At 45.8% G+C, this 21,044-nt stretch overlaps 1 protein-coding gene across 1 annotated transcript in view; it reads right to left on the bottom strand.

Annotated features, from left to right (window-relative positions):
- The window catches only part of SLC1A2 (solute carrier family 1 member 2), a 405,944-nt gene that overhangs the window by 27,994 nt on the left and 356,906 nt on the right, over positions 1-21,044 (bottom strand). Inside the window, exons 7-9 of the mRNA XM_069623362.1 lie at positions 19,958-20,191; positions 15,286-15,480; positions 1,210-1,344 (exon numbers count right to left, since the gene is read on the bottom strand). Coding sequence (XP_069479463.1) covers positions 1,210-1,344; positions 15,286-15,480; positions 19,958-20,191 — 564 coding nt within the window. The remainder of the gene's footprint in view (positions 1-1,209; positions 1,345-15,285; positions 15,481-19,957; positions 20,192-21,044) is intronic.

Genomic DNA, 21,044 nt, shown 5'->3' with positions numbered 1-21,044 from the left:
CAACTGTGGGCCACTTTCTCATTGGTGCCCCAGACAATGTTATGCCCCAGTCCGACCCTGATGTCCACTCCTTCTGTCACTATGAATCTGTGTACGTAAATTGTGGGAAATTGAAGGAGGATACAATTCCTGCCAATTCACTCTCACCTACCAGTGGCAGCTGTGTGCGATAGAAAACAATGCTAGTGACATCTGCATGTGTGCAGTATGTGAACACGCAGCACAAACTGCATGCACACATTTGCTTCTTTACCTTTTTGTGAATTAGACAAAATGTGAACATATGCAAAACTGTACTTTTTGTGAATACAAATGCATTTGGACTCGCAAACAAGGTTTGTGAAGGAGGCACATAGTATCTGCAAGGAACTGTAACATTAGCTTTCCTACAAAGTAGTTTTGACATCAAAACTGGTGCAGCATTTCGGGCGCATTGCATTTTAGGGTCAGGAGGCTGGCTCAGTGGTTGGGCACAATGACTGCACAGGTTTCCACATGCAGGGGTCTTTTCATAGCCGATAATAGGATATTGCTCATTGCTAAGTGCTTCTAAGTAGTGGCTGATATTGATGTCCTGAATATGCACACATGGGTGAACACACTCATTCCAGGGTCCCTGATTTCTAGCACATTCACAATTAGCAGCATTGGCAGTGGTTTCTTCAGACAGACCAATACTTGAACTGAATACAAGCTCATCCCTCACACACCAGAGCGGGGAAGAAGGTCGAACTCCACTGATGACTTTATGCGATGGCAAAACACAAAAGAGGTGCCATGCCCGGTCAAGCTGGTCATTGGCCATTGATAATGCTGCACTCAAAGGCCATGGGCGAATGTGGAGCACTGGATTCATCATGCCTATGCTGCTTGCTGCACACCAAACGATATGTGAACATACTTGCGTTGGTCCATGGCTACAAGAGAACCATTTTGTGTCCAGTGCTCTGGAGTCTTTAGGTGAGGGAATATGGTCAAGTGGAAATATGTTTGGCCAAATGGGGCAGCCACGATTTCAACTCAGTTCTTTGGGTGCCAAAGTGTGTGATCCAGTGAAAACTGGCATCTCCATGTGGCCCATTGTTCTTATTGCATAAAAGATTTTCACAAACAAACTCATCACCAGTATACATTATCATGTTAAGAAATTGACCTTTACATTGATATAGAATTCAAAGGTAGATAATTGAAATAGAAAATATTACTTACAGGAACCAGTCAACTGCAACAAGTAGACTAATGTCTTGAGTAGGAAGCCCGACTGCAGTGAGGATGAGGAGCATGGTGACCAGACCAGCACTGGGGATGCTGGCAGCACCGACACTGGCAAGGGTTGCTGTCAAACTGCAAATATAAGGACAACAGAGAGGCATCAGATCAATTAGAAAGTACTAGTTTATTGTAAGCCACATCTTGATGGCCAATGGCGGTACTCACGGCTGCAACAGCATGCACAACATTCAACCAAGGATCCTCTAAGGAACCCGGCAGCATTGCCAAACTCTTGCAATCTGGTCTTGAGTCATGAGACACACAATATGGTTTCCTTGTCCTAAAAGTCTTCAGTCAGGACACTGAGGGTTGTTAGTCTTCTGATTTCAGCCTGTGTTGAAGGGGGTTATTGTGCTAATGCTCAGTGTGCAGTTTGGAAATGTACAGGTTAATGCAAAGGTGTGTGTGTGTGTGCACTACTACAATGACATTAGGATTTAAAGGTCTCTTCTCTGGTCATTTGGACGGTCATCTGAGCTCATTCCTCTTGGATTCTGAGGATATCATTTAGGATGGGAGACGGTACTATGGACTTCAGCTACTAAAGCTTGCAGAATCAAAATGCATATTCACATTGAACGGAACAACAGTGAGACATGTAAGATCACAGGCTTGATAGCAGTCCACTAAACCCAATGCAACCACATTCATGGGTAGTCCTACCTAGCCCTTGATGGTTCTCTATTCAAAACATTCTGTTCTCTGGCACAAACTGTCTGTTGATTTCTCCTCTTGCATCTGCTCTGTACTTTCTGTTCTGTCAATGATTCCTAAATACTACAGTCCACCTCCTGTATTCACCCCACATATCTCCTTGTTGTAGCTTCCCTTGTGTTGACTCCCCTCTCTTTCTCTTAATGTCAAGTCTGATGTCCTGTCTTCAAAGCTGCCATCTGTCAACATGTCACCATGAGCAACTTCATTCAGTCTTAGTTATTAAACCAGCAATGCTTGGCAGTGCTGATATGCAAATTGCTGCAGGATTTAAAGACAGGAGTGGACAAAGGCAATATTGATATGATATGATATGGCATTTATAACGCGCCTGTACACAAGTGTTTATTGATGACAGATGGCCATTTGACAACTCTGGGGGGGTTCTAATCTATTGGGTTTCTATCTCCACCCCATAGTCACCATCTACTCACCATCTTGCAATCTATTATTTCTCTTTACTCCTTCCCAAATCTACCCACATGTTCTCCTAGCCTCTTCCTCCCCTATATTCAGCCTTATTTCCCCCAAATCTGCTTTCCTCTTATGTACCTCTTTTACTTTCTTTAGAATTCTCTTCTCTGTCATTTATGCCCCTGATTCAACTTCCTGCGGACATTGGTTTCATCAGAATGGTGAGCGGTTGCCTTTTGGGGCACTGTACACCCTGTTCATATTAGTAAAGCTCTTTGGAGTCGGTGCCTATTTAGTCGTTGTGTTGGAGATGATTGTACTTTGTACACGACCACAGAGAGCAAAAGCTGCTCCATCTCAAGGGCTGGGATTAGACACAACCTGATGAGAAGCATTGACTTTAGAGTGTATCCACCTCTAAGCACTCTTACACTCGTATTGTGGTTCAGCAGCATGATCATGTTCAACAGGCCATGAGGACATTTCCCGCTGTTAATTTCTTCCAAAGGTGATTCCTCATGAATGTATCATGTTGACACATCAATGCAAATAATATGCACTTCAAAAATAGAGACCTAAAAAAATGTAGACTGAATAAAAATGAAAGAAAGGTGTGATTGAAGGGATTGCGTGGTTGCTGGATGAATTGAAGAAATGGTGGTGCATGGCCTGTGGCAAGTAGTAAAGGAGAAGTAATCATGATAATATGAAAGTTACAAGAGGGGCTCTCCATTTTGAAGGCTTGAGGTTAAAATACATGTACATTTCTTGTAGATTGTTTTGATACGCGTGTGTGGGGGCATGCTGATTTATAGATTTTAAGGGGAGTAAAAAAAAAAACTTTTAGTATTTTAAAATAGAAAATATGCAGGACATCTTTTGTTGTAATTTTACAGCCAATATCTTTGTAGTCTATTTGTTTTACATTGAATCATTAATTCATCTGTTGATCGCTCACACTTGTGAAGCTAATTTGCCTATTTGGGCACTTTACTAAAGCCTGTTTTCTACATCCACCGAAACAGTGCCATTTTCTCCAGAAAACCCATTTCACATTTGAGCTGCTTTCTTTAAAAGGCTTTGATTCTTCTTTTAAATGGCTGCTACCACCTTCTCTCACCCAGGCACTGGAGTGCCTTTGCTTCAGCATCATCCTCAGCAGTGATTGTGCTTCCACCTGCATACAGCCAACTGGTGAGCCGGCAGGTAAGAGCCGGCCCACCGATCAAGGCCCACACCAAGGCTACCCGTCTGGCCCTGTCCAGAGCTGGAGGGAGCTCCTCTACCTGCCACCGCTCCTGCAACTTTCCAACACACCACGCTGCTTTATGAACATGCATACAACTGCACCTACCTTTAGGGACCATGAAAGAATTGCTTCTACATTGCACTGGTAAGCACCCCGGTTTGCCCTGCCCTGAACTACCACCCTCTGCCTGGTTGCTGCTAAATCTTGCCTCCCTTCCCCTCTAGCATATCTGCAAACTTAATATGTGTATCTGCTTTAAACTCACATATTGCGCCTGCCACCGCTTGTTAGTGCCTTACTCAAAATCCTTACACATACTTTTAATCTGTGCATCCTCTACTTTGTGCTGGTTTTAGTGCTCTTTGGGAAATTCAAATCTAGGCATGCTTTCTAAATCTGTGCATCCTCCATTTTTTGCTGTTTTTAGTGCTTTTTGGGAAATAAGAATCTGAATGGGCTTTTTAAATCTGTGCATTCTCCTCTTTGTGCTGTTTTTACAGTGCTTTTTAGGAACATTCAGATCGAGGTGTGCTTGGTAAATCTGTGCACTGATTGTCTTCCATTGCGCACCCCCTGCTTCTGTGCCCGTCTGACTGCTAGGCCACTTGGTGAGTCTTGTGCATTGTTCAGCCCCCCTCTTTATCTCACTCTCTCATCCACTACTCCCACGGCACTCACTATTTCTCCAATTTATTCTAAATGCTATTCTATCACCTATCCTTACTAGGTCTGGAATAAAAAGTTGAAAAAAGCTCTCTTGGACTACCTATTGCGGACACCTATGTCAATGCTACTTTCAGGCAATCTATTACAGACATCCACTTCTCTGTCCCCTCTCCTAACAAATGGACCTCTCCCATTTGGTTTCTACTCTTTCCCCTTTGTCCTCATCACCCATCAATGGTGGCAATAGGTGGGAAGTACTCCTGCATTATGTATCATCCTCTAGGTGCATCATTAATGTCCATCACAATAGCACTACCATAGCCCAAGGTTCTCAACCCACTCTTCTCCTTCTCGACCAGTGCCTGACCTCTATCATAAACGTCCTTCCTTCTCCTGCCACTCCTTCCTGAGTGGGTCCCTGTCTGTACCATACCTACTCAATCCTACTCCTCTTTTGAATGCCTTGTTGGTAATCTCGGGGTCTCACCTACCCTCTCTCTCACCCTTGCCATTATCCACAGGCCCCCTGTCACTATCCCTCTCTTCCTTTCTGAATGGGCTGACCTCGCCTCATGCCTTTCAACCTCTTCTTCGAAACTCCTCCTCTTTGGTGACTTTAACATTCACCTCAACTCCCTTGAATCATCCACCTCTTAGTTCTGTATCCTCTGTGATTCCCTTTCTATATTTTTCTCCCCTCCAACCCAACCCACTCTGCTGGTCTTACTTTGGATGCCGTCATTTCTGGCAATATTCCTACCTTTAATCTCGTAACCACCCATCTCTCTTGGTCTGACAACTCTCTCCTATCCTCCCACCTGGGTCCCCCTGGCTCTCTATTCGAGCCACCCCCAGCACTACCAGCCCGCTTCATCGTCATGCGACCTATGAAGTGAGTGTCAGTCGCTGCTTTTGCTGCCACCTTCATTCCCTCTCCCACTCCCACCTCTGACTCTCCCTCTGACTCTGTCCTTGCTAACCCACACCTCTCCATCTCTAACATGCTTGACATTCTTGCCCCTGTCATGAAGATCCGCCTAGGACCTGCCTCCAAAAACAACAGCTGATACGATTCCGACCTAGCATCTCTGAAACGCAAGTGCAGAGTTGCTGAAAGGAAGTGGCTGACCTTGGGTTTACCCTCTGTCAAACTGGCCTGCCGCCTGCTTCAAAGGCAATATCGCTTCTCTATCTGCTCCTAGAAAGTGGGCTGACATCCAAGCATGCATCTCTGGAGCAAATAACAAAATGGCCAAACTTTTCAAAATCTGCAATGAACTTGCCTATCCAGCTGCAGTCTCCACCTCTCTCCTCCCTCTCTCTGCACCACTTTGGCCTCCCACTTCATATCAGAAACACAGAACATCCTGTCTCCTCCTCATCCACTCCCACTCCCCTACTGCCCCCCTGGGCTCCTCTCCCTCCCCCCCTCACTCTTATCCCTCCTGCCCGTTGCACAGGATAAGGTCTCTAAAGCGGTCTGCTCTATGAAGGTCTCCTCCAAACAGCTGCTCTCCTACTCCTACAGAACCATTAAAGACCACATGCCCTATCTCGCACCGTCTCTTGCTGACTTCTGTAACCACTCTTTCACCACTGGCTCTTTCCCTCTATCCTTCAGGCATTCCCTGGTGCAACCTCTCCTAAAAAAGCTGTCTGCTGACCCCTGCTGTCCGGCTCACTATCACCCTATTTCCATGACCGCCTTCCTCTGTAAACTCTTTGAGAAGTTGGTACTCCCCCAACTTACCCTCCACACTGATCTTGTTGGTTGCCTTCATGACCATCAATCTGGATTCCGGGCATCCAGAGGTATTTAAACTGCTCTCCTGAACACCTGTGAAACTTGCTCGCAAATCTTGACTCCAACTTTCCCACCGTTCTCATTCTCCTTGATCTGTCCTCTGCCTTTGATATGGTCAACCAGTCCATACTCACAAAACGACTGCATGACACTCTCGGCATCACTGTATTGGCTGACCTTGTTTCTCACTAACTGCCCTTCCCAGCTGCAATTGGGCAATTTACCTTCCACCACCTCCCTCTTTACCTGTGTACCGTATTGGCTGACCTCGTTTCCCACTAACTGCCCTTCCCAGTTGCAATTGGGCCCTTTCTCTTCCACCACCTCCCTCTTTACCTGTGGCATCCCCCAGGGCTCTATCCTATCGCCATGACTCTTCAACATCTATCTTACCCTCTTGCTCACCTGAATTCTTCCTTTTTGCCTCATTTCCAGTGTGATGCCGATGACACACAGCTTGCCTTCAGACTTCCCTCTACTGTGGGATGTTTTTACCCATGCATCCGAGCCCTACCACAAAAACTGTGCCTTACTGGCATTGAAAACATCATGATGGCCAGAACTTCCCAGAAAATGCACAGGGAAATGCATGAAGAATAGGCTGCCACCCATTTTTGCCTATGTTGTGGGCACAGAAGGGTACTGCCTAACCACCATTGGGCTACACACACAGTAGCCTGAAACCATTGGGAATGGCAATGCTGATTGCCAAAAAAAGCAACTCAGAACTGTGGGGAATTCATTTTCTTAATCCCAAAAATGGTTGCATTACTAGTACTCACCACTATCAGAAAGCCGGTGTTTTAAAACCACCAGACTTTTGTGTAAAACTGAACAAATGAAACAAAACCAGACCAAGGAAAGACTTGCTAAGAGGTGGATACAATGTAAAACTATATTCTGAAATGACTTGAAGGAAGTAATCATTTAATGTATATGTAAAAATTGTAAGTGATTTAAACTGGGAACAAAAAGTGACATTTAGCTGAAACCTGGCTTAATGAAACTGGATTCTGCCTGACAACTACCCCCGACAGGAGTTGAAACCTGCTCAGCCACTCTTTCCCTTACCAAAAGGAGTTGTCACCTCTCTGATTAGATTAGGGGTGGAGCAGCTGGGGACTACAGGGAGTTTAACAAAGGCCTGTCCTGGACTCAGGCAAATGTTATATTGGGGGCGTCGTAAAAGTGGCTTCCTCTTAGGGGAAACTGGGAGGGGCAGTGCCTCTGCTAGCAGCTGAGCTTGGGGGAAGTGGATAAACCAGTTATTCCACCCTGTGATGTGGGAAGCCACACCCCTTTTTTTGACCAGGGCATAATTTTAAAAAGATAGATAACTCATAGTGCGGACTTGTCAGAATTATATAAGTAAAATCATTATTTTTGTGATTTTCCTGTGAACATTTTGAGAGGCGTTAGGACCATGTGGTGTATTCTGGGGGGTTGCTAGCGGAAAATAGGGTCTCACTCCAAATGTATGCATGTTAAAAATCTGACACGTTATCATCTGTAACCCATATCCCTGGTGCACATTTGTGTAAAATCTGGAAAGGTTTAGAGGTCGTTATTTGGATGAAAAGGGGAGAATTCTGTCATCAGTGGACAAGACATCGTACAAAGACAGGGATCGGATGGTTTGGTGCTACCGAAAATATGTTAACTGGACCTATAATATTAGAAAAATGGTGCATAGATAAATAGGTATTTGGGTCAGAAATAGATTTGTGTGCAATCTGACAAGGGGAGGTTCCTCTGACCATAAAACCTACAGCATCACTCTGACTCACATTTCCTTCCCCAATCATGGGAGAGGGGAGAATTGGGCCAATGACAAGTGAGAGGGGCAGGTTTAGTTATGACCAACGCACATACCCACTTTCCAAAACACATAAAAAGAGACTGCTGGGACAGATAGAGACATTCAATTCCATTTGCTGCGGAGCATGCTGACCGACGACTTCACATCCAGAGATCCAACACTTAGACTTCCAAGCTAAACAGAGACTACAGAACTTTGAACCAAGAAGGCCCACTGCAAGCAAAAGTATTTGTCAGCAGGCCTCAAAATCATTTGCAGACCATTCACAGCCGGGCTGAGCTGTTGATTCTGGCCTGAAACCCTGCACCAGAAAGATCCAGAAGCAGTGCTGTACCCAGAGAAAGCAGAGAGACCCAGGGACCAGACCAGAGATCCAGAGTGACCCAGACCGCTGTGAGCAGAACCAGAGAGCTGACCCAGATCACTGTGAAGTGCCGAGACCAGAACCGGAGTCCAGTCCAAAACCTGACCAGATCAGTGGCGAGGCCTATTTCAAATTTATATTGTGAGTACCTAGCAGAACTGTGCAGAACCAATCTCTTAGTTAACATAATCTAATACAAACTATTTTAACCTAAGTAGAACTGCCTCCTAGAAATCGTGTCATCTGTCATTTTTAAAGCTGCACAACTGTCACCTGTCAATTCTGCAGCTGCAAGCTGTCACCTGTCATTTTGAGTTTTACTTTAAATCCGAAAAACTACCTTTATTTAATCGTCCGTATCTCTGGAACCGTTTGGGCTAGGAACGAAATTTAACTTTCATCTGAAAGCTTAGAATCTAGGCTTTGCAACAAACATAGAACCGACTTCCTACTCCCTATACTTGTTCAGTAATCGCGACACACACACTCGCGTAATTTACCGCGATTTGCGGTTTTGGCTCAATTTCTCCACTTGTCAAAATAGCAGCTCCATTCTTTCATTTGTTAAAATCCGTTTGCAACTTGGTAATAACTCATAGAGCATTGCTAAAGTGAGCCTGAAGTAATACCAACACGCATCTCCCACTCACCCTGAATCTCTAGAGGGAATTAAAATCAGTTGGCACATTTTCCCATCCATTGCCATCACATTTAAAAAGCATTTTGGGCCTGTGTTTCAAACTCCTACTTGTTTCCTTTAAGCTTGCTGGGGGGGAACTGAATTTCGTATTGTATTTGATTGCATTCCTGAGAACTGTGTGCTCCTCTTTCCATCTCCTTCCATTTCTTACATTGCATAGGGGAGGGGGGTGAATTGCCAGAGAAAAAGTGATTATCTTATCTTTTGCTAAAATCATATCAAGTATTTCTGTACTGCATTTTATTCCTCATTGCTTTTCCCTTGAAATCATAAAAGTATTTTCGCTGCCTTATCCATCCTACACCAACTCCTCATTGATTATAAAGAAGTGTGCTAGTGTCAGATTACCCATTGTTGATTAACATTATATTTATAAGGGGGATATCGATTTTTCAATTATTATAAAAGCGTGGTATCTATATTTTGTTTTATTTCTCAAATAAACCTTTTAAACTTGCAAAACAGAACTACTTCTTGGCTCAGTGGGGTCAGGGGGATTCTAAGAGAGGGGTGTTATATAGGGGTAGTCATCCAGAACTCATGAACTGGACATAAAGATATATCAATAAGGGTTGCCATTCAGTATCCCAGACTAGGCATTGACTTAGCCGAGGTGTTGAATTGAATCCTCTTACACTACTACCTCCTCTTCCTCCCTCTCTGATGACTGACTGTCCGCCATTCAGGCATGGAGTGCAGCCAACTATCTCTGCCTTAATGCCAGTAAGACGGAGATCCTTCTGATTGGGACATCTGTGCCCTCCTTTCCTCCTACCCTCTGGCCACCCTCTTTGGGCTCTCTACCTCCGCCATCCTGTGAGGCCAAAAACCTCAGGGTCATCTTCGACTCCACTCTCTCCTTAATCCCTTACATGACAGATCTTACTAAGAAGTCCCACTTCCAGCTCCCCATCTTCAGAGTCATTCTTCCTTTCCTCACTTTCCCTCAGAAGCTCAATGTCTCCAGAGCTCTGGTCCTCTCCAGGTTGGACTACTGCAACAGCCTCTTTCTCAGTCCCATTCTTTCCTTTCTTTGTCCCATCCAGCTTACCCAGAATAGGGAAGCAAGACGTATGCTTGGCCTCAAGCCCAGGGACCGTATCCCTCCAGCCCTAAAATCTCTCCACCGGCTCCTGGTGGCTGCAAGGATCAAATTCAAGATGCTCTGCATCATCCACAAGGCCTTCTGGGGCCTAGGGCCACCCTATCACCAACTTTCCCTCCCTGAATACTCTCCTGCTGGAGCCCTACATTCCTCTAACTCCAACTCTTTAACTGTCAAACACTTCTCCGGGTAAAGAGTGAGGGGCATGTCTCTCAGACTAGAGCCGCATCTCCACAAGTTCCAGAAACTGCCCAAAGTTCTGCTTTTCTCTACCTCCTTCCCTCTATCCCTTCCCTGCTAATCACCCCACTGCTGCTGTGACTGGTGCCTTGATCGTCATGAACCTTTGGGGAGTCCAGGCCTTCTTCCCAGTCGATACCAGCATCCCCACGCCACTGCTCTGCCCTTGCATGCCCCTGCTCGGCAGCTCTGCATCCCACTCCTGGGAGTTGCTAACACTAGCGCTTAGCCTGGGATTCCCCCCTGGGCTCCCCTTAGCACATCCCTCCTCGACCTCCACCAGCACTTTCCACTCCTTTGCCCCCCCTCATCTCCTGCAATTCTCCTCACTGCACTTGCATGCCCAAATGGTACAAGACCATGACTGTGTTTTACAGTTTTTTGCCATTTTGTTATTTTCTCCTGTTCCCTTCCCATTTAGCCTTGTGGCACTTTGAAACACTGTTCAGTTGTACAAGCACTTAACAAATACTGAATAAAATAAATAAAAATGAAATAAGTAAAATCAGATAATGGTTAATATGTATGGCTTTTATTTTGTCTGTGGTTCCCTGTGGTTTAGCTACAATCTACTGAATAAAACTGTGAATATGCACAACTTGTTGAGAGAAGAATGGCTGTGATTAGGAAAAACATCCCGACTATGCATTTCGCCCTATAGAAAGGGCTTTGTCACAGCAATGTGTGTGTGCACACACACATACATAATCAGAATTAGCCTTTTCAGCCAAGTCTCACATACCATAGTCTCACTCAGTAACCAGCACTTAGAGTTCACATCCAAATGTCCAGTGCATTGTGGGTATGCAAATTAGCTGAACTGTCAAGCCTTTGCTCCAGAAAAAGATATTTGTCTATATGACAGTGCTAATTTATACATATCATTTTCAACCCAAGACAGATATCTCTCGGTGATGTATACAACTGCATAAATATTTAATCTCCAGTGCATAGCCAGGTCGGCAATGCGTTGTGGATATGCAAATTACCTTGGTGAAGCAGGTAAGCCTTCAAAGTGTTTCTGAAGCGATGGTGGTTCTCTTCCTGCCTTAAACTCTGATGGAGCTCATTCCACATCTTAGGACAAAGGTGGGAGATTGTTCTGCCTCCACAACTACTGTTCTTGTTGTAAGAAGACTGAAGCAGCCCCTGGATTGCTGACCTGAGGTTCCTGGTAGCTATGTAGAATTAGACAACATCTGGCATGTATTATCTCCCTAGATACCCTGGTGTACAATGCAGAGAGATTTGAAGTACTCCCTCCGCATTATTGGTACTGGTTGTCTAGATGTTTTAGCTGTTTAATCCAACCACCTTTCTCTTAACCAGTGACCCTCTAGGGTGTCCTATTCTGGATAGGTGTGTCATAGATTTCATGGATAAACTGACATAAAGGCCAATTCAGTACATAACAGATGTGGCTCCATGGCGCGCAAGCAAGATGATAAGATAGCATGAACATAGGGAAAGGCCAGGACTTGAACTTAGATAGATCCTTGCTGAACATGAGCTGAGGTAGTTCATGATGTACAATGACTGGCAAGTTTATCCCCCACTTCACTTGGGGGCACACGGTTGCACTCCAGTACTGCAGTATTGGGCTGCACTAAGTTGTGAGCACTTGTGATGCAGTCATTATTAGGCCCAGATCCAAATGCTCATATTTCATCGCTTTCCAAATTTTTTCCACATTTTTTTAATACTATTTATTTTGGAAGTTTCCCTCCACAAAGCCTCTTGGTCTTAGATTTTCTGCATGGACCCGTTAGTACCCCAAATTATAAATCCCTTTGTGTGATATGCAGCATGGTGAGAGATGCTTGCCACTAGCATCTGCCAGATTGAAAGCTCCCCACAAACTCCTGAAAGACCCAGACAAGAGCAGATATCATTTGAAGGGTTGCCCCCCTCGAGTCTGCCACGCCCCTGTGCAGACAGTCCAACATGTTGGACTTTGACCTTGCAAGATGCTCCAAAACAGCTGTAATTACCTTCTGACTGATGATATTGCACCACTACCTATCTTTAGAGATATGGGATTTGTCCCTTTGCCTTACAATGACTTGTTTCACCCATGCCCCCTGGGTCCATCTGTGACCTCGCTTCTCTATACACGTTTCCTTTGCTGAGTCCCACCCATTTATGATCTCTCTCTACTACCTCTCCCCTGTGTGCCTTCTCCATGCACTTGAATGCAGCCTGTGGGTTTTGCTATGATGGTCCCATGACCTTTAACCCGTACCGTCCCTCATACTTTGCTCTCCTCCCCTCTCTCTTCAGGTCAGGCTCTATAATACAGCCCTTGGTTTTAGCTGAGATGGCGCACTGACCTTTTACCTTCTATCCCACTCTCATTATTTATTATAATATAGTGGGGGTCATTCTGACCTTGGCGGTAGGGGGTTAATGGCACCGGTAAGGATGCCGGTGCCGTTAGCCCCCTACCGCCACAATCCGAGGTCCCTTAGTGGGTCCCACCAGGAACGGCTGGTCTGACCAGCCGTCCTTAGCGTGACCCATTAAGGGACCATGGAGATAATAAGGGGCCCGCAATTTGCGGGCCCATCATTAGCTCCTTCCCCATTCCCATTGAGCCCTATTGGGGCTCAATGGGAATGGGGAATGGTTTTTTGAATGGGGCTTACTGGGTCCTCCAAGGTTGGTATGACCCGGTAAATCCCCATTCAGAGACACTGGAACGGGTTTGGAGGCAGCCATGGTGCTAATAGCACCATGGCTGCCTCCAAACTCAGAATGACTCCCAGTGTGTTGTGAGACATCTAAATGAATGAACATGTCCTAAAATAGCTGACAGTGCTGGGGAGAGCCAGAGGCAGTAAATAAGCATATCATTCGCATTTCAAGGGATGAATATAAGCAGAAGTGGCCTGATCTGCCCACACACCTGAAGCACGATATAAAAAAGGACCTTTTCTTTCCCACCCAATTAGCCAGTACTCTGCTCTGTCACATATTGTCCCCACACCTCCAAACAGCATTGTGCAGACTTCAGCCAACATAAAGTAGTTCTCTCCCACATGTTAATATTGTATAATTTAACTCCAATCCTAGAATACTTGGGGAAAATGCTCGATGGTGGTCAGGGTTTCATTAGGAATAAACATTGTTTTAAGAATGGTATTCATTTCAGCAATATTATCACTGGGCAATAGGGGTGTACTGGACTTTGGCGTTGAATGAGTATTCGGCCAACATTCAGCTAAAATCCAGCTATTCGGCCTTGGTCTAATACTTTTCTGGAACTCTCACTCAAAGCTAATTATAATTATTATAATTTTTGTTATTAGGGTATTTATTGAGTGCGGACCTAGCTTCGGGAAGATATGGAGCATTTTACAATCATAGGGGGAAGACCAAAGTGACAGAAGCAGGTAAAAAGAGAGTAAGAAGCTAACAGGGGAGGGCAAAGGTGGGCAACTGGCAGCAAGGAATCTACAAGAAACCAGTGGAGGAGACAGTGGAAAGCCGTTCACCAAGTCTCAGGTAGGGTGTGGCGTGCAGGGTGTGTGGGCTTGGGTGTTAGGGAGGAGCCATTCCTTGAAGAGGAAGGTCTTGAGCAATTTCCTGAACCGTAGAAGCAATGGGGCCCGTCTGGTGTTGACGCAGAGGAGGTTCCACAGTCTTGAAGTGTAGACAGAGAAGACCGGTCTTCCGGTTCTTTGCTTCCTGCACCATCATAGTTGAAGACTACACATTTCCTTACTTCTGTTAGCTATCTTCTCTCTGTTTGAGAGCTGATAACCAATCACAGAAAATGGAACTGCCAGGGAAAGTCTGCATCAGCCAATAAGCTCTTTGTTTATTAGCTGCTGCAAATGCCACCCCCGCTAGTGTGCCAAATATATTTTGCTCACAGAGGGTGACTCCATGAGCAAAACACGTTTGGCACAATAGCAAGGGTGACATTTGCAGCAGCCAATAAACCAGTAGCTCATCGGCTGCTGCAACATTACCCTGGCAGTCTTTTGCGCATGGAGCATTTGCAAAGAAAATCCTTGAAGACCCTCTGTGAGCAAAATACATTCTGCACACCAGTGACGGTGACTGGTGTGCAGAATGTACTTTACTCATGGAGGGTCTCCAAGGAGTTTGGAGATGCTGTGTGAGGCAAAACACTGCCGGGGAAATACTGCTGGGGGTAGACTGCAGCAGGCAATTATCTATTTGCTTAAAGGCGGCTGCAAATGCCACCCTCGCTGGTGCGCCCAGCAGTATTAGCCGGCAGTGTTTTGCTCATGGAACATCTGCAAAGGAACGTTATGTAAATGCCACCTTCACTGGTGTGCAGAATGGATTTTGCTCACAGAGGGACTCAAAGGATTTCCTTTGGAGACGCTCTGTGAGCAAAATACGCTCAGCAACCAGAACTCCAGTGAAGGTGGTGTTTACATAAAGTGCCTCAAAAGGTACGTTATGTGCACACCACCTCCACTGGTGGCAGAAATTAACCTGCTGTTGCAAATCACGTGCTCCTAGTGATATATGATATATTTCTTGAGGTACGTAATGGAAATAGCGCAACATTTTCCTATGCATACATGAACATTTTAAATCAGAAATTAAACTTCCTTTTGTAGAAAAGAGGGCAGGAACCGCACGTTTACCCCATAGGGAACTAGTTGGCTCTCTTTTCGGCTTCGGCTGAATATTGGGGCTATCCATTCGGTATTCGGACAAATAATAATTTCACTCTTCGGTACACCCCTATTGGGTAATGTTCATTATTGCACAAACCCTACGCCACTTGCAGAGATTAGGCCTACTCAAAACCATCTCTCGCAGCCGGGTAACTTGTATCTGACAAGGGATACATTCAAAACCTTTCTAATAATGTTTCTTCAGAAGTTTTCTTTATTTTTACGAAGCAGAGCACTCTTATATATCCACTGAAAAACCAAAAGAAAACTCATGTCGCACCTGACGGTGATTATCTGCCCCCCATCCAACACAATGCCATTCATCTGAGCGATAAAGATGGCTGCAACGGCTTCGTAGAGCGCAGTTCCGTCCATGTTTATGGTGGCTCCAACCGGAAGCACGAACCTCGTCACGCGCTTGTCAATGTGCAGGTTCTCCTCCAGGCAGCGGAATGTCACTGGCAGGGTTCCGGCACTGAAAAATATGAACAACATGCTTTCATTCGGGACAATCAAGTTGGGGTTAATGTGCAACGTCTCACTAACATTCAGGCTTTACTACTGCATGCAAAGTAGTGTGCTGCGATGTTGTGGCCTCCATGCTGCATGCTTCCTGACGCATGGTGGATCTGGGTGCGTAAAGGTGCCGTGCAGTTGTGGATGCGTCACATGACAGCTTCATTTTCAATACTTGTCTAATCGCGAGATTAGCCGGGATTTTGATGGCAATGCCTGACACTGGTGTGAGTGCCTGGATCTTTGATTACACAACTTGGAAACAGTGTGGGTACATAGGCTTTTGTTGACAATGATGTATATATATGTGTCACCAACAACTGTCGCACAATGTGAGTGCCCATACACATGATTGTTGTGTCTGGGCATAGGATTTCAATAGCCAGCAAATGGTGAATGCCTTGGAAATGGCTAAACAATGTCACTGCAAAAGACAACAATGTTAGCTTTGAGGCAACAATGTTAGCTTTGTCAGTGACTGTTTGAAATAGTGGGTCTAACCCAATTATAAGCATGTCCAATGTTCCCAAATTACGACACTGATGGAGAATGAGGTCAAAAACCGTGCAGTGTTTTCAGCTGCAGAATCCAGAAATGGAATTCGGTCTCCTGGTTACAGAGTGGGCAACTTAGCCAGTCAACTACAGTTGCCTGCCGCGTAGAGTACAGTCACTGTAGCCAATAGTAGTTCAGTAGAAAGTATTAGGATTGACTGCTGTATGTCTGAAAAGGTACACACATGTCAGCTTCAAGGCGTATCCCTCATTCAAGAACATCACATGACTATGAGTTCCTTTTTGTTTATGGGACACGGATTGTCCTTTAATAAAGTTCCTTTTTTTTCGAGTGCTTAGATCCATTGAACACACGGAGGATGTGCACAATTGTGTATTAAGATGAAATGTGGCCAGATGACTACATTCATATGGAAAGCAGACGAATGCAGCACCACTAGCAGGCATTTTGTGGGCATTTAAGATCCAGATGGGAAGCAACTGGAGTTTTTAGTTAAGATGGCGATTTTCTATTTGCATCCAGGGTGCTTCGCTCGGGCTCAAGCTGGTGGGTCGTTAAAGACCATGTCCGTCCCCCCACAGCGGGGGTGAAAGCCCTAATCACACATGTGCACGCACCCTAACTCCTCCTTCCTTGTCTGTCATTCTATTTGGAAGAACATATTCACTTTCAGGACAAGAGAACAAAGTCTTCCCGAGGAGACTGAAGGGCCGTCTTGAGAAATCTCAAAACATTATCCACATTTCTTGCTGGCATATCATGGCTATTTAATTCATAGAAAGAATGGCCCTTAGCATCAGGTGGCTGAAAAGGCAGGTTTTACTGTATGGGAAAGCCCACATTCCATAAAGACCACCATCTCCTTTCCCACAGGCTGCCATTTCTTTCTGGCTGCATCCAGCCCCCACCCCCAGCAGATTATCATTATTATTATTAATGTTATTATTAGGGTATTTAGTGAGCACAGACCTAACTTCAGGAGCAATGGAGTGCTTTACAATCTTAGGGGGAATAACCCAGTGAGGGAAGCAGAGAAAGGGGAGTGGGAAGCTAACAGGGGAGAGCCAGGGTGGCCAATTGGCAGCAAGAGATCTACAAGCAACCAGGGGAGGGCACAGTGGGGAGCAGATCACTAGGTGTCAGGTAGTGTGGGGGGTGCAGGGTGTGACGACCTATGTGTAAGGGGGGAGCCATTTCTTGAAGCAAGTCTGATGTTGATGGGGAGGGCGTTCCAGAGTCTTGGAGCGTAGACAGAGAAGGCATGCCTTCTGACTCTTTCCTTCCTGCGCTGGTGAAGTTGAAGTCTGCACATGTCCTTACTTCTGGTGGATCGCAGGCCCCCCAGAGATGCTCAGCGTCTCAGTGAGGTAGCTTGGAGATGTCAGGGTGACAGCCGTGCAGGTGATGCAACCGGATTTGAAGATGAGACAGGCCCGCAGTGGGAGAACTGGCTCCCGCTGCCCCCAAAATAGAGTAATAAAGAGACATAGAAAATGACAGAGAGACTGACAGGTGATTAAACAACCAAAGAGGTAGGTAGGCGGGTTGGATGGCAGGAAAGAAGAAAGAGGCAATACAGGCCGCACGCTCGATCCTGTAGTCTGATAGGCAGGTAGAAGGCATTGTTCTGTAAGGAGGAAGCAGTTTGCCTACGGATGCTTAAACATTGTGTCACAGGATGGAATTGGATTCCCAGGAAATGCTTTAATGTTTAACTGTAAGCGAAGTAGGGGTGCCTACAAGATCATGTCAAAGCTAATAGCCCCGAAGCGTCTACGCATTGAACATTGCCATTAAAATGTGCAGGAACAGGCTGGGGGGCACGCAGCTCCTCTCTCCCTTTGATGTCCTCTCAGCTGCGCGCTCTTTGCAGCGAGAAAGGAATGCTCGCATTTTTACATCTGGTTGCCATAGTTTTCCCACATATGGTCCACGCCTCATTTGCCGCGGAGGCCCGTTCAATTTAGCGCCCATTTAGAAAGGGCGGCTCGAATTTCCGTGGCACGAAGCCTGCGGTGCTCGCATTTTCAAAGTGATGGGAAAACTATGTTTAAATGCATTCCTTTTGAGAACCCTTTTCTTGTTTCTTGCATATGCTAGCTTTTCCCACCCCCAAAACACAGCACGTTTGGTCTGTCCGTGGAGAATGTCTGCCAGGTCCTAGCTTAAACCGTGCGGCGTCTGCACACACTGAGAGCGGAAGAAACCACGGGCGCTAGACCATTGTGAACGGGAAAGACACGTGTTCAAGGTCACGAGAGGCCACCGCTTGGCTCCCAGGGAGCAGCAGCACAATGTCGGCCCCATTTAGAGATGCGTGGGTCTATAGGTGCACGTGTTGGCAGAGAGGCAACAGCCAGGGACGCTGCGTCCACGCAGAAAGGGCAGCTTCTAGGGAACGTCCTATGCCATTAGGAACATGCATATGAACAAGCTCCCAAGCCCGAATGTTAACACATGTATGTAACTGCTTCCCTGGTTTCTTAAGGGTGATTTGGGGACTGGAGGAATCAGGCCGACAGAAAAGTGGCACACCAGCGACTTCTAACCTCCCAAAAAATAGTCAAACACCGCCAGCCCCCCAAAGTTAGGCATAATACTCCCAACAACGACACAGAGAGGGTTAAAAGTTAAAATGTATGTCTACTCACCCAAAAGAAATCCCCATACGGGATGGAGAATTACTTGAGTATACTCCCAAAAGTTACTGTACTCACCAAGATAAAATAATAGCGAGTAAAATACACCCTCTTCAAACTCTTATCTGTATTGTGGGGCAGGATAGCCGTGGGCAAGACTGTGGGGATGTGATGGGGGGAATGAGACTGGCTGCGGGGTCTACAAGACAGTCAGTTTAAGGTGGGAGATCCCCCTTTCTTAGCAAAGCATGGGTGTGGGACCAGTGACCCTCGGACGTAAAGGCGGGGATGTTAATGCCTCTGTTCAAAGGTGGAAATGTAATAGCGAGTAAAATACTCATAGGAAAGACAGGCGCGCTAAAGCATGCCACGGGAAAGACAAGGAACCCGTAATATGCTTAAGAAGTTATCCTGGTATAGAATGGGCAGATACAGCATGTAATGTATGTAGGATACAGAACATTTTTTGAACCAATGGACGCTAACGACGTGATGAGGCTGAAAAATAACTATGCCGTGGGTCCCTTGGTTGAGAGACATCTTGATTTATCTATGGAATAGAGACGACACACCATTGATCTAGATAAGCTTTGGGGTTGGGAGGGTGATGTACAATAGTGGGGGTTAATGACTGAACAGAGGGACACGTAATGCCCTGGTGTCATCAGTGGGAGCTTCTCCACAGAAGGCATGAGCGCCTTACAAGAAGGCAGAGGATGGCAAGCTGTTACTGGAGGGGACCGGAAGGTAAATACCTGCTATGGGGGAGCGGTATTATGTCATGTACGATACGCCTTCGGTCTGATTGAACATAAGGACAGAGTAACCACTTGGCCACTGGCCCACATCTCCTGTGAGACCTGTCTATCATTTGTGATATGAGGTTTATCGACTTTTCCTTCCGCATGTCCAACATTTCCAGCTTTTGCTCATTAATATCCTGTTAGCATGAATGATCCTGGGCAAAAGCCTGTTATTTATTTATTTATTTATTTGGTTATTTATTTAAATGTATATAGCGTACAAACAGCCCAGGGGCATCGAGGCGCTGTTACAAGGAAATTACTTAGTTACTTAAAAGACTGTTTTCCAGTCCATGAAATTACAAAACAGGGACCACGCATCAACATGCAGATGCTCTCTGTCCCAGCTTGGGCCTCTTTCGCTACCCTGAGTTGCTCCTATTTGGCCCATTGTCCTCGTCGGCACATTGAGCTCCTCAGAGAGAGTGCAGCACAACCTGTCAAGCTTTCCTCACAAGGACGCTTCAGCCAACATTACCTGGATGCAGTTCCGAGAGCCGTGATCCAGGCCTGGAAGATTCCAACAAAGAAAGTGAAGGGGTTCTTCCTTGTTATTGCAAAGTAAATCAAGGGCAGGAAAATGGCCCCATGGATGATGAGGCCCACGATCACCGTTACCATGTACATCCCCAGTTGCCTGGCAACCACCTCCAGGTCGGCGATCGCAATGATTTTGCCGCAGATGAGGCAAGCAATACCCAGTGGAGAGTACCTGAAAAACACAAGCAGAGCAAGTTATTAAATACACTGCAGGCCATTCCTGGAGGTGGCGCGCAGCAATGCAATCAAACGAAAAGGCAGGGAAATATTTCCTGTTGTAAATTATTCATACAAGGCATACGAACACCATCAGTCTTAACATTCGAGTAATCCACATTAGTCATCTGTCAACACAACATCAACCTGTTCCAAAAAAAATGACAAACCTGGGTATAGTGAAATAAGAACTGGGCCACCCTAGCCAGATCAATAATGTTGATCGAGCTTCACTACTGCAGTAGCCTCTATCTTGGTTTTTAAGATAAATGATCAGCCAAACTACAAGTACGCTTGAATCAAGCTTCCTCTATTCTGCATTGGCATCAACGACTGTTAGCTGTCACTAGATTTCATTTAAGGCAGCAAGCAGTGCCAAGCTGAGAGTAAAGGAGCCTCTGCTTAGAGGCTTCGCCTCGTGTCTTCACAATGGGCGCAAAGAAGCTAACAGAGTATCACGGGGTGGGGATTTCTCTACCCAATGCTCATCACATCACTAGGACATTGCTGACAGGCGAGGCGAGGGAAGAGGCAGAGGAACAGGAGGAAGAGCAACTCCCATCCTGCTGCTGACGACAAGTCAGTTTCTCCATTACCCACGATAACTATGCCAGGCATAGGAGCTGTTCCTCTGCATTTCTGGGGCCTATCAGGTTGTGTCTGTCATATAACTGTAGCAACTGGACATGTGAAGAAGCACATGACTAGTGGTGACTGACTGTATCATGCATATGAGGAATAAATGGCATTTTTGGGGCATTTTAGGCAGCACTTGGCAAATGATGGCAGCGGCTGGGCATTTGATGCTG

The sequence above is a fragment of the Ambystoma mexicanum genome, chromosome 11 (genome assembly GCF_040938575.1).
Source record: "Ambystoma mexicanum isolate Mex_15411 chromosome 11, UKY_AmexF1_1, whole genome shotgun sequence".
Lineage (NCBI taxonomy): Eukaryota > Metazoa > Chordata > Amphibia > Caudata > Ambystomatidae > Ambystoma > Ambystoma mexicanum.
Note: the sequence above shows the minus strand (reverse complement) of the source record. Positions and strands in the feature narration are given on the sequence as shown.